Source organism: Spermophilus citellus (assembly GCF_964194105.1).
Source record: "Spermophilus citellus genome assembly, chromosome: 6".
NCBI classification, from domain to species: domain Eukaryota; kingdom Metazoa; phylum Chordata; class Mammalia; order Rodentia; family Sciuridae; genus Spermophilus; species Spermophilus citellus.
The window spans coordinates 62111376-62125332 of NC_138187.1; the positions used below are offsets into that span (position 1 = coordinate 62111376).

The 13957-nt window shown below is 40.4% G+C and overlaps 1 protein-coding gene across 4 annotated transcripts in view; it reads right to left on the minus strand.

Moving 5' to 3' along the window:
• Positions 1-13957, minus strand: part of FRMD4A (FERM domain containing 4A) — a 311522-nt gene that overhangs the window by 84059 nt on the left and 213506 nt on the right. For all 4 annotated transcript variants that reach the window (XM_081297994.1, XM_081297993.1, XM_081297992.1 and 1 more), the window contains exons 8-10: positions 6020-6103; positions 947-1012; positions 635-692 (exon numbers count right to left, since the gene is read on the minus strand). In XM_081297994.1, the coding sequence (XP_081154120.1) occupies positions 635-692; positions 947-1012; positions 6020-6103 (208 nt within the window). The remainder of the gene's footprint in view (positions 1-634; positions 693-946; positions 1013-6019; positions 6104-13957) is intronic.

Consider the following 13957-nt stretch of genomic DNA (forward strand, 5'->3'; position numbering starts at 1 on the left):
GAGGAGGAGGGAACTTTTTCTTCTTTGTGGTCTCATGAGGGACATCTTTATTATTTCAAAGAAGAGATCCTACTCTGGCACATTATGGAAATTAAAATTAAAAAGAATTTAGAATGGAGTCAATACCCATTGGACTTGCCATTAGAATATTCAAGAAAACAGATCTTATTTTCTTAAAGGGTCACATACACCATTTGTCAGCCTACAATCCCAGTCTACCTCTTAGAAAGCTAACTATGTAGCACTTGACCACCAAAAAAAAACCACAAGATTCTGCTGAAAGTTTCTGTTCCCTACAGTTCCTTATATTGGATAGAGTTTTCCCACTAAGATACCCCTATCCTGGTCTCTTGGGATTCCTGTGAGACCAAAAGGAACTAGAGACTTATTATACTGCTTCCAAAAGGGAAAATGAGTTTTTGAGAGAAACCATATCAAGTCTTACTATCCTAGGGGTAAAAATTCATGCCAATTTCCTGTGGCATCTGGTCTTTCTGGGCAAGTCTTCCCTTACCAACTCCTAGCCCTCTAAGAGTCTCCAGGAAGATTTTTAAAAAGAAAAAGAATGTTTTGTTGTTGTTTGCTTTTTGTTTTTGGGCAGGATAGGCAATCTTCACCAAATGAGTTCACTTACCTTCACTGCATAATAGTGAACCCCGTAGGTTGGGAGAGACTCCACGATGCTCATGTAGCTGGGAAGACAACACACACAAACACACACACACAAACATGCACACAAGGGTGGTTATTCGGCAGAACTGGTACAATATACATACTTCTTTGGCATGTGTGATAAAGTTCTGAGAGTGATTATTTACTTGACAATTCAATTGAAACATTGTCCCCCCAGAGATAACATCTTTCTGAGCAGAAGTGAACAATCTTGACATGTGATATATTAACACACACAAACACAATCTCCGTGAGTGCTGTAAGGGCCACTTACTTCACGATTGCTTGACCTCTCGTCTGGCCATTCAGCTTCTTGTAGTGCTCAATTACTCTGTCTTCACTAGAATTAGAAGAAAAGTGTTCTGTTATTAGAGGCCGAGTATCCTGCTCACTGAGATACTTCTGAGCTTGACCAACTGCATGAGGCACTTCAAGGAGCCATCAACTCCTGGGAAAATGACTTGTCATTTAGAAGTGACATTTCCAAACTCAGCCCAAATGAAATCTTTGGGCTATAAATTTACCAAAAAAAAAAAAAAAAAAAAAAAAAAAAAAAAAAAAAGTCACAGTCTGGTTTTTCTTTTTTCCCCTCAGAGGACTTCTATTCTCTTTATCTTTATCTTGAACTTCTAATCAGTGAAATGAGATTATCCTACAGGCTTGGGGGTAGGCTTCTTGCAAGAAACAATTGTATGGAAGAAATGAGCAGTGGGCTGAGGCCTCTCATGGATCATGATTAAACTCCTCAGGTCCCACTTCTGACTCTCCTTGTCTTTACAGTCCTGTCTACACAGGGCCTAACGGGGAAGGACAGGCACTGGCCCCATCCAGGGCTCCTGGTCCACCTCTGAGTGAGCAGTCAGGGATTCAGTGCATCTAAGGAGGACAGAAAGGAGGAAAATTGGAGAGACAACAAATGAGCTACTGGAATTAGACTGGCACTGCCTTTATCTTTTGAAACCTTAGTTCTAAAATAACAAAGAGATTAGTTGGCTCCTTGGTGACAATAGCCAGCCAAACTTTTCTTTGACAGAGTAAAGGGCAGGTCCAGGAAGCAGCACAGCTTTTTTTTTTTTTTTTTTTTTTAAGAGAGAGAGAGAGAGAATTTTAATATTTATTATTTTTTTTTTTAGTTTTCAGCGGACACAACATCTTTGTATGTGGCGCTGAGGATTGAACCCGGGCCGCACGCATGCCAGGCGAGCGCGCTGTGGCTTGAGCCACATCCCCAGCCCCTCAGCACAGCCTTCTTAAAGAAGTGACTCTGACACCCAGTGAGGTGGGACCAATGGCTGCTCCCACTGCGGCCTTGGGAAATCACAGAGCCAGCCTAGGGAATCATGGCGGGTGGGAGGCATCTGTGGGGGCAGGATGGTCATAGGCAGAAGGCCTCAAATCCCATCTGATGAGAATTCCCAAAACTCAGACTCCATGATCTGGCCACATGGTTGGAGACCTTGAGTTCTTACTTTCCACCTTGTCCTTCCCCAACCACAGGAAAAGAGACCCCTTCCTGCCTTCCATAATAGCTCCATAATTGGGGGGTGATCCCAGGGATGTGCCCTCAAGTAATTATTGATTGATATTTATTATTCATTATTATTTTATTATCCCAGAATTTATCAAAAGTCTTCTTTTCCTCACCTTTTTCTATTTTAATTTTGGTTAGGTCATCTTTGGGGGTAACACATTCTGTGTGTTTATGACCAAGTCCTTGAGTAATTTACTGATTTTTCAATTACTGTTTTTTGTTTTTTGTTGTTTTTTTTTTTTTTTTTTTTTTGGTGGTGCTACTGGTTATTGAACTCAGGGCACTCTACCACTGAGCTTTTTCCCTATCTCTTTTTTATTTTTGGAGTCTTTCTAACTCAGACAAGCTGGTCTTGAACTTGTAATCCTCCTGCCTCAGCCTCCTGAGAAGCTGGGTCTATCATATCTCACTTCAACTCCTATCTTAATCTTTAATTAATATCATTTGATTTTTGTATTCTGAAATGTGATGAAGGTGATAAAGTCAGAACTCCTCACAAGAAAGCACCTAGAATGAGGATAGGTCAGCTATAAGGGAGAGACCTTAGTTTAGCTGGAGAGTCATTTCTTTGAGATCTAGGCACCTGCTTTTCAGAAGGGAGCAAACTTGACCATATTTCTTCTCCGCTCCCACACTGTGTAAGTTCTGGTTCTTAGGTGACAAAGTCTCCAGTCAGACGGTTCCCATGGGGCATCCTCTCCAGGAATGGACCCCGGCCTCACTAAACCTTCAGAGTTATGTCAGGAGGCTCCAGGGTTATCTTGGCTTCCTTCCTGCCACCCTCTAAAGCAACAGCTGGGTTGGCACGTTTCCTACCACATGACCTGGGATTTGGTGAGGTCAATCCTTGCATCCAGGGTCAAGCAACTCAATGTAGATAGGAGCCCATTGCTTTTGTAGCTCTGCAACAGAGTGTCCCTGGGGAAAGGTGAAGTAATGCAAGTCCATACAGTGCTGTAGCTGAGAACATAAGCATGGCTCAGGAAAACATCAATGAAACAAAGTCCAAAACACTGTCAGGCAGCTGTTCAGCTGTTTACCAACTAAATGGCCTGACATGGGGTCTCACAGTGCCTGCCTGACAGCTGCAGAAACTGTTGCCCTCCCCCACTCGCCCTGTGTCTCCTGCTGGCTGGGGCCATCTGTGAAGCCACCAATAGCTTCCTTCTCCTGTCTCCACTTTTTCCAGATCCTTTCTTCCCATTTAAACCATGAATCTATCACACACTCAACATGGGCTGAGGACCCATCCTGCCCCACCACTGCCCTCCCACTTTTTTCAGGAACCCACAAAGGGGCTGGGTGCTCTGATGTCCAGAGACTGTTTCCCCAATACCCAGATCTGTGGTAGGGACTTGTTAGTCATAGGAAATGACTTTAAGAACCTGTGAACCAGAGGAGACCAAATCCCAAAGTACTATCTGGAGGACACCATGGAAGAAAAAAGCCCTTGACCAAGGCTGACTGTGACCTGCCACAGGCTGGACTGTGTCCTTTAGTTAAATGGCCTCTCTGCAGACTGTGGCATGCAGGAAATGCACGGATGGTGGAAGGAAGAATGGTGACAGTGATGTTCCTTGTCTCTCAGGGGAGGTGTCAGCTAACAGTTTCAGTGTCCCTGGTACACACTGTAGAGATGTAGGTCGGTGGGTTAATTCTATTTTACAGATGGAGAAACTGAAGCAGCAGAGAAGTAATGAAAGTAACCGAGATAATCAGGACCTTGCAGTTCAGAGACTCCACTGTGACTCTCAAAACTGTTCATCTGTATTCATCCTGCCCTGGCCTGTGCAGATGGGCTCCAGGTGAAGGTTGCCCTCTGCATCTGTGAAAGCCGGCAGGAGCAGCACTCAGAAGCACAGTGAATGTACGTCCTTAGTTCAGGAATGATCAGGGCAGCCTGAGACAGTATGGCCGTGGGGAGCAGGAAAAGGTCTCCTCCACCCATGAGGGGTCATGGTCAATCTTACTGATGCTAATGCTGATGCAGAAAAGGGAAAACTTGGATAAGCTTGCTTTACTAGCTCTGTCTCTACTTTTGTTCTGTGTCTATAGGCCTCATGAATGGCATTTTCCTTCTCATTTTTAGATATTTATATTCATATAAATAGGATGATGCTTTCGCCAACCACAACATGCTACTGACACAAGCTGGACTGTGAAGCTGAGGTCACTTAGCTTCCCCCATTCTGCCACCCTCTCAGTGTGTTTGGACAGTAGTCTGAGTGCTTATGGATCTGAACGAAGCCCTTTATGGTCACAGAGATAAGGGATGTACTGGCAAGTCAGTTAAAGGGGTGGATCCAAGGGTAGGTGTTCTTGTTGACAAAAGACAGAAAGCATGTGCATGAAGGAAGGCATTAAATGTAATAATATGTGAGCAAAGAGCAGCTGGTGGAGGCAGAAAAGAAAAATCCCGAAAGAGGATGAAGGAGAAGTTCATAGATCTGAAATGTGCATCAAGATGTAACAGTGTTTGGAAGCAAATGAAGAAAAAGATGATGGAGGGATGGACGAGGTCAAGGGCAATGAGCAATTCTGACTCCAGACAAGCCACTAGCGTTAACAGCTCTCAGTGAGAAATCCATCTCTTTCTGTAAGAACGAGTAGTCTCTAGAATCACCTTCTTGCATCCCTACTTCCTTCATCATGGGTTTTCCAGAAGTGAACAGCTAGATGGATGTAGATGATAAAGCCCAGAGACACAAGGAGTTGGAAATAGGGCAAAATAGTTTTGGGAACCAAGAAATGAGAACACAGGTTTCTGGTGTTCATATACACAGACTGAAAGATCAGTTTAGATACATGCAAAATTCCTGCAGATTAAACAGAATTTGCTTTTGGGGCACAGATTATAATAGAAGTCTTGTTATTTACCTGCATCTATGTTGCTGAAAGAAGAGTGACAGCAGATCAGTTCAGAGAGATGAAATTTGGGACACCAGTACCCTGAAGAGAGTTCTCGGGGCCTTGAATCCTGCTCCCAGATTGCTCAGACATAATGAGCTCTGCATCCTAAGAGAAGATTGCTCAAAGCCACTGAATGGCTGATCAAGTTGACTGCTTAGAAATGTACAGGCAACATGAAATGCAGGAATCTGAGTGTTTCAGGAAGCACATACAGAAGAAGCACATGGTGAGTCACAAGCCCTACCTTATTAGGATCAACTCATTCTGGGTTTTTCTTTTACTGTTTCAATCTATAAGAAATTGCTTTGATTTCTGTGAAGGCGTCAGAAGGAACATCAGAGAAGCAGTGCCGTCCTTAGGGGCAGTGGTCAGGACATAAGCTCCCACTAGGATTTCAACACACTACCCAGGAATGCAAGCCCTGCTTAACTGTGGCCCAAACCGCAATCTGGGAACCTTTCAGATTCCTGAATAACCCAAGCTCAGTCATTTAGGTCCCAACAGATGAACTTGGGCATAATGTTACAAAGCGGCTAAACCAAAAGATGTGAAACATGGAGGAGGCTAAAGGAAAGAATCAGTTTCTCATGGGTTGAAAACCCTGTACTTCTCCCCAAACCTCATCTCCTGTCATGGAATGACATAGTTCCAACAGAAAACTCTACCAGCACACATGAGGCGTCAAGACGACACTTCTAAAGCAAAATTTTAGGTTTCATAGATGCAGATAAATAACAAGGAGAGCTCTCCTATACAACATAACATTTAAATAAATGCAGAAAGTAGTTTCTGAAGACATAAATTACTTAATACAGAGGGAGGCCAGGAGACCCACAAAGGCTCAGTTGTCTGAGCCTTGTGCAACTCCTGGGGGGACCTGCTCCTAAGAAGACTCAGAGGTCTTACCAGTAGGCCAGGGAGGGGTGCTCCTTCAGAGCTTGGGTGGGAAGGGCTGGCAGCTTCTTCAGGTCACTCCTCACGACCTCATTGCTGAAAGAGAGAAGGCCAATAAACACACTCAACCTCCATGAAAATAATTGAACTATTTGATAGGACTGAGCCTGCTGCCATGTCTGGGAGCCCCACGGGTGTTCCCTTTTTAATGGAAGTGGTGGCAGGAAGGGAGCTTTCTTTATATTTATTTTCTTACATAGATGGAAAAGAAAGCAAGACAACTGAGCTGAGTGACCACCTCTTCCAGCACAGGACCAGGACAGAACCAGGACAGAGCATTAATGGGACCCAGTTGCCTTTTCAAACCTTGTCCTCACAGAGGGATTTCTGAGGTTCCTTGACCAGTCCCTGGTATGAATCCATGGAAAGGACCCTGGGGTGCCACCAGGGTGGATCCCAGGATAAACTTTCTGGGTATCATCACAGTTTCCCTGGGAGCACTGATAGCCTAACACAATTCTGGTTTTATTTGTGTTTTGTTTTGCTTAGATTGACCACACACTGGAAACTGCAGAAATACAACAAATAAATAAACTTGGCTTTTGACAATGCCCAGAAACTACTTAGGAAGTGGGAAGTGAATTGCTCTTGCTATTGGGAGGTTTCACACATCTGATTCTCAAACCAGAATGTCTTTTTCCCATAGACTCAATTATGCTGAGGTGTGGAAGACACTTTAAACTCCCCTAATTCAACCAACCTTCTTCAGATGCCTAACTCCTCTACAGACACTCAACAGATTTGCATTCCCTCTGAGTTGGGCTTTCTGGGATGATCACACCCACTCTACCCCTAGACCCATTCACAGCATCCAACTTGTGGATGGTTCTGGTATTGAAAGAGTGTCTACACCGGCCAAGAAGCTGGGGTGCAAGGGCTTATCTCATGAAGTTCTATGGATCCCATGATCCATAATTTTGATCTGTGCTGTTAGCAGTTTTTGTGGCATTCATACAAAGCAAGGCAAAGACTGTCCACCAAGATACCAGGTAGTAGCATCCCAAAAGCAAGGAGATAGGAGATGGATAAGTGAATATGAAAAAGGAAGGAACACCCTAGGCACAGGTGGGGAGATCCTGGGGCATTTAGATAGCAAACAGCCCAACACTCACGCTGCTAACTGGAGGAAACAAGGGAATAATGTTTATAAATCCTAGCTTTGAACAACCAATCAGAACGAAAAGCTACACTTGTGATTGTTTGAATCAATATATCCACATACTTGGATTGTTACAATCTGAGTAGCAAGGCAAGAACTTTCACTTAATAGTCAATAATGTAAACGTATTCACGAAGCCCACACCATTATGTGGAGAGTACTGCAAGGGACCCCAAAGGATGAGCCAGGGTTCTTATCCAAAAAATAAGGACAATTTAGCTTGGGAGGCAAGAGGTACACATAGAAAAATAACTGAACAGGTCTTTTTGGTGGAAATGCTGGCTTTGGGGAAACGAGCATGAAAAAAAGGGCAAGAACATTTTTCCCTTTGGTGGAGCACATCTAAGTCACGAAGGCCATCTAACTTGAACTGAAGAGATCAGCTGGACCGAGTTTAAACAAACATTCACAGCGGCAGAATTCTAGATTTCTCTCCCCATTTTACTGTAAGTTCCCTGAGCACAGGGATTTGATTCATTGGTTCATTACTGTCTAGAGAGGTGCCTCAAACCTGTAGCAGGCAAACTTTTATTGCATGAAATTGTGAGAAAAGTAATTAGTTGCTCCTTTATTGAGCTGGAACTTGAGTTTAGATCTATCTATCACATTTGGGGAAGGAAGGAACTAAGGGAGGAAGGGATCATTTTACCCACCAAACACTCATTTGTTGGCAAACAAGTTTCCGTGATGACAGCCACAGGCTTGACTTCCTTGCTGAAACTTGCAGTGGATCTTCTAGTTCTCCTCCAGGGCAAGGTTACACAAAAAATATAACAAGAAATCACCAGGGCATGAAGCCCATCCATATCCATTACATTCTGGAAGGAATCCATGGCTTCTAATCCTTCCCAAAGGACAATAATGTAGAAATGTTCTGTTTGCCTTTCTGCTGTTTATAAACATTTCTAGTGACTTAGAGGTGTCCAGCCCCGTCCATCCAGCCAGACTCTGCGCTGGGAAATTAGAAAGCCGTCCTGATGGAAAAGGGGTCACTCCACCCTCAGAGACTTGTGCTGTTATAGCCTAACAAATGTGCTAGAAGTTCCTCTCGATGACTTTCACTCTGATGTTTCCCCGGCAGAGTTCCGTGCCCTTGGTAAATGCTAACTTACAACACACCTTAAAAGTTCATTGTGGTCATATTCTATTTTCAGAAGAAACCATAAAAGTCTCTTAGAGTCTGTTGCTAAACTGAAAATAAAATTTCATTCTTTTTATTCTTTATATTAACCAGATTTTTTTTCAAAACTTTTAAGTAGTTATCAATGTTGCCAGCATAAAAATGGTTATGTCAGTGCCATGCTAGTTTTTCATGGGACGGAGAGCCGACATGACCTGCTTGTCTTCTACTGCCTAAAACACGGGAATTTTGAAAGATGTACTAAGGGAAAAAACAAAAACTTCTAGCAATACATCAAATAGAAAATTTCCCAAATCAACAAAACAACAACGACAAATTTAACCTAGACACCATAAAATCAAAGGTGATCAAAATTAAACTTGAGGAAATGATTAGCAAAACCCATCATTTTTTTTCCTTTAAAAAATTAGGAAATAATGTTTCCAGGAAACTTCTTATGGATCAAATGAGATACCTGTAACTTGTAGGAGAAACCCGGGGACCACAGAATATGCTGGGTGTATAAACCAGTTGTTTTGATCTACATTGCTATAAAAACAACAGAGCACTAAATCCACAAAGTTTTTGCTAGTGTAACATAAGAGTAGAGCCTGAAACTCAGAAATGCTGCCATTATGCCAACACCAGATCAACTCTTTCATATTTTGTGAGTGTATCATAAAGGAAAAGTCTTCCAGGGAAAAGTAGTTTCAAAACAAAATAAGAATATGTCAAGACTTCAATCCGTTATCCACAATTCCCAAACCCAAAATACTCCAAGAAATACACTTTTCTTATCCCATTTTGTGGCAAAAGGCAAATCCATTTTTTTACCTAAGGCAAAATTTGACCTATATCTCTCCTCTGTGGTATGAACATCCATCCATGCATTGATGTAGGAGTGATGATGTGTTTTGATCCCAGGTGCCACCCCAATCTCTGCCCCAGGTGTGCAGGAACACAGGGTACCAGCACCAAATCACAGGTCTCAAACCCAAGAAATTCTGGATTCCAAGCATTTATATCCTAAAGTTTCAGATACACTGTGGATTTATATTCCTGTCCATTGCACAAGGGACCTAGAAAACTCTAAGGCAGATTAATAAGTTACAGATTTTTGTTTTCTGCTGATCTTTAAAAGGTATGCAGAAAACAATCTCTTCTTTCACTTCCTCCTTGCCTGCCTTTTATTTGTGAACCAAGGAAAAGTTGGTAACAATGAATAAAGTGGCAAATTGTCTATCATACACTTTCCCCCAGGTGTGCAGGGGAGACTCAGTGCAGCTGATGGCTCCACAGATGTTGCAGGAGTCATGTGGAACTGTACCCACTGTCTGTGAAACTTCAGTCACTGCCTTTGACATCTGCAGATCAAGGGAAGCACCTGGGGACCCGGAAAGATTTTCCCAGCATGAGATTCTGGAGTCTGGGCATGTGTCAAGGATAAATAGGTCACACTAACTTACCAATCTTGTGTAGGGGCGATGTTACAAATACTTTTTATGAATTACATGTCTTTCCTTCTGATGCTAACTGTTCAATTATATATAAGGATTTCTTTTTTAACTAATGAGTCTGGTTTTCCTCGGTTGAAAGAAAAGCTTTGTGAAATTTCTAATTCAGTTGTAAATGTGTAAAATTTAATCCAAGTTAAAAAATGTTTCTAAAGTTCACAATTTCAAATAATTTTACTCGAATTGCTGAGAAGAAAAACTCCCTAATTTTCTACACTGTTACCCTTTAGCTTGAGAATCTCAACTCTGAAAAACTGTCACAGTGCCAGAATCATGAACCTTTTTACTATTCAGAGTTCACTCAAAATATGATAGTGAGATTAAATAAATGCTTAACAAAAGAGATAAGCTGTCATAATACAATATTTCCTTTTTACTTTATATCTTAACAATTCTCATAAGATTTGAAGAATATCATTCTGCAAATAGCCATATCCAAATACTATTTTATGCTTTGAAAATGTGAATTACACACTTAAAAGCAGTCAAATGGACTTTTGTGCACAAAACAAAGCTCTCTGTAACAATTCATAACTTTTCCACTTGAACATTTTGCTTTAAATTTTCATAGATTCTATTTCTTTCAAAAGCTCTTGCTGGCAAGAAAGATTCCAGCTGCTTCTCAATTACTCATGGTCCTCAAGGTCATTTATAAATCATGGGAAAGCTCTACACATCCCTCTTTCTTCTTCTTAAAAATAAATTGATATTTGATAATTATATTAATTTCGATTCTTCCCACAAAAAGTCTTCTTTGGGCTGAAAGGTATGTTTCAAGTTGGAAAGATAATGTTTTTCATTGGAAGTTTCCAATAGGAAAATGGTATGACAGATACTATCAGCTTCTGTAAGTTGTATTCCAAATGTTAACTATTCCCAACAAAACTAAGTATTTTTTCACTATCTAAAAGCCTCACCAAATTTACTTCTATTACCATATGATCAATGACAGCTGTTTTCTCTCTAGTGGCAATTAAACAATTGTAGGAAAATATACCCCAAATGATCAAAAGGTGTAATATTATGTAAAACTGAGCTTGTTTAATTAGATTTGTATTAGTAAAACTACTTATATAAGTGCATAGTAATGACATTAGTAAGCTAGGAGTTGTTGTTTACAGACTGTTGCTTTAATCCACTTTTTTTAATATTTAGTTTTTAGTTTCAAGTGCACACAATATCTTTATTTTACATTTATGTGGTGCTGAGGATCGAACTCAATGCCTCAAGCAGGCTAGGCAAGCACTCTACCCCTGAGCCACAACCCCAGCCCCTTTAACCAACTCTCAATATTGTCAGCTGGACAAGAAAATAACTGTCATCTTTTAAAGATAGCAATCTATACAAAGGTTTTCAAAGTACTAAAAAAAGTTTTAAAGAAGAAAATTAGCTCATTATCTTTTTCTCCTGTTGATCTAAAATTCTTGCTTTGACCTATGATTTGCATCCTCTGGCCTGACCAAAAAGTCTTACGAACCAGGAATTTTCAGAGACTAGTAAGCCAACTTTAGTTTACATTATTCACTTATTCACAAATGCATTTCAAAATAGGGCAGACAAGGGAAGGGAGGGAGTATGGGGGTGGAATGAGATGGTCATCATTATCCTAAGTACATGTATGAAGACACAAATGATGTGAATATACTTTGTGTACAGCCAGAGATATGAAAAATTGTGCTCTGTATGTGTAATATGAATTATAATGCACTCTGCTGTCATATATAACAAATCAGAATAAATTAAAAAAAGCAGTCAAGATTAAAAGAGAAAATCAAGCGGGAACCTTGGCAGGGGGTCACAAAAGTTTCTTTCTCTTCATACTAGTGACCACACAGTCCCACAGTTTATAGAGGACAAAATATTAGAAGATCTTTACACTTTTTGTCTCTAATTGCTCTCCCAGGGACCTATAAACATGTGGTCTCTGGAAATAAATGGGAATTTTTCAGCACAAATAAATACTCCAACTCCTTTTCTAAAATGAGGTGAAAATCAATTTCCTTTGTTAGTGAAGAATTGCTTTTTGTTTTTATTGATCGAGTGAAGCATTGCTCTATTTCTGAAAGTGGGAATTTTTTTTTTTAATAAAAAACTTGCAGATTGATCTCTCAGAGACACAAGATTTCATACTGACCCCTGAACTCTAATAAGCTGATACTCTCAGCAGAGCCATATTTAACTTTGTATGGACATCATATAAACTGAAACCCAAATATCCAATCAAAACCACACTTCCCCTTAGGTCGCTCGCTGTGCTTGGAAGCAGAGCCTGTGACTGCTGGGCTTCTCTCTGAAGCATGTGACGGGCTCAGCCCTAAAGGACTCCACCAGGGATGCTGAAAGTAGTCCAAGGATCTTTATGTGGAATTTCCTTAATGTCAGTCTTTTTCAGGTGTTATTGGCTGATGGGTCCTAGTAAATCTCTTGCTGGGAGATTTCTGTTTTAGTGATTACCATCAATACATCCGGTCCTCTGAAACAAAGATATTTCCAGGTCCCAGTAGACAGCCCAAACCTATGGAGCTCACTGATCTGGTTTCAATAAATCTTGTTAAGAAAAAATTCTGCATAGCAGATGGTTTTTACTAGTCCCTATTTATGTATAGCTGATTCTTTATATCAAGGGGAGTGTGATTTCGGCATTTATGATTTTTGGTGTTCAGCATAAAACTGTTTAAAAATGTTTCAATTTTTAAAAATTGTTTAAAAATTATTTTTTAAATGTATATCACATTTCTAGAAATAGCAGAAGGACTGACAGATGCTGACAAGTGAGGTGATTCTCAAGATTAGGATAAGGAGGGTTTTCCTCTTAGTGGGGGAAAATCAAGTTCTTATATCTAATTCCTTACTGAGCACAGTGCAGCAATGAATCTTCTATTAAGTTAAATTAGAACATAACTAGAAAATTTGAATGTCTTGTCAGTAGATTAAATGGGGCTTTTGGTATTGACCTTTGTATGGAAAAAAATTATTTTTCTAAAATAACTCAAGAGTCTAAAAAGAAGTTTTAGAAATAAATGTCAGTGTGAGGCACATAAACGCTACGGCATTTGTGACAAAGCTGTACAATCACAGGTAATGTCTGTTGGTTTAATAGTGTTCAAGGGTGATTATTAATGAGAGCCTCTGTTTTTAAACTGTGTTGGCTCTTCTCCACCTAATATTGGTTCCTAGAATTGCCTTGATTAACGACTCAGAAGCTATTGACATGTTTTTACATAGAGCTGCCAACTCTACTGATTTCCTGAACACTGACAGATATGAGAATTTAAAAAAAAATTTTTTTTTACATGTACACACACCAGGAAATGAAACAAGACTACCCCCATGCTGTGTTGTGGAAAATAATAGAAGTGAGAAAACATTATTTTTAGATAAGACTATTTCCTAACCCTTTAATGATCGAGTCCAAATCTGTCCACTGTAGGTCAGAATACACATGGATGGCATGGATTTCTTCCTCTCATAGGCGATACCATGAATCTATCCCTCAGTCATTTTCTTTCATCAATGCTAAACCCAACATTTCACTGTCAAGTGTAGTAAGACAAGGAAGTCAATATTTCTGTTAACTGGAAGGACAAGAGTTACGTAAGAGGGATCTGCTGAACAAAACGAGAAGACCAAAAAAAGAAAGACAAGAGCCTGCAAGTTTCCTAGGAAAGCAGTTATGGTTCTGGGTTATCCTTCTTTAGTTCTCTTTCTGCTGAAGTATATCAGCACTTTTGACTTCTCTCATTTCTCTCTTTTATTCTCTGGTACTTCAGGGAATTTGTTCCCATAATTTATAGATTTTTAATAGTCATTTAAGCTGAATGCTATCTGTATACAGTCACTGAAATGGAAGTGTATAAATAATAGCATCCTAGGCAAAATAAGCCTTTTAGGAAGTTTTAGATTCAAGACCCCCTCAGGCTCTGAAAGAGTTAATTTGCCTTTTGTGTGTGACCATTAATCCAAAAGGTTATTTGTTCATCTAGCTAAGCCTATCTTAGAATTAGGACCTGAGCCTTGTGTGTTTTGTAGATACAAAATCCCTCCTCAAGTATTTCTGACAGACATCTTTTACAGGGTACGTTTCCAAGTCAAAAACA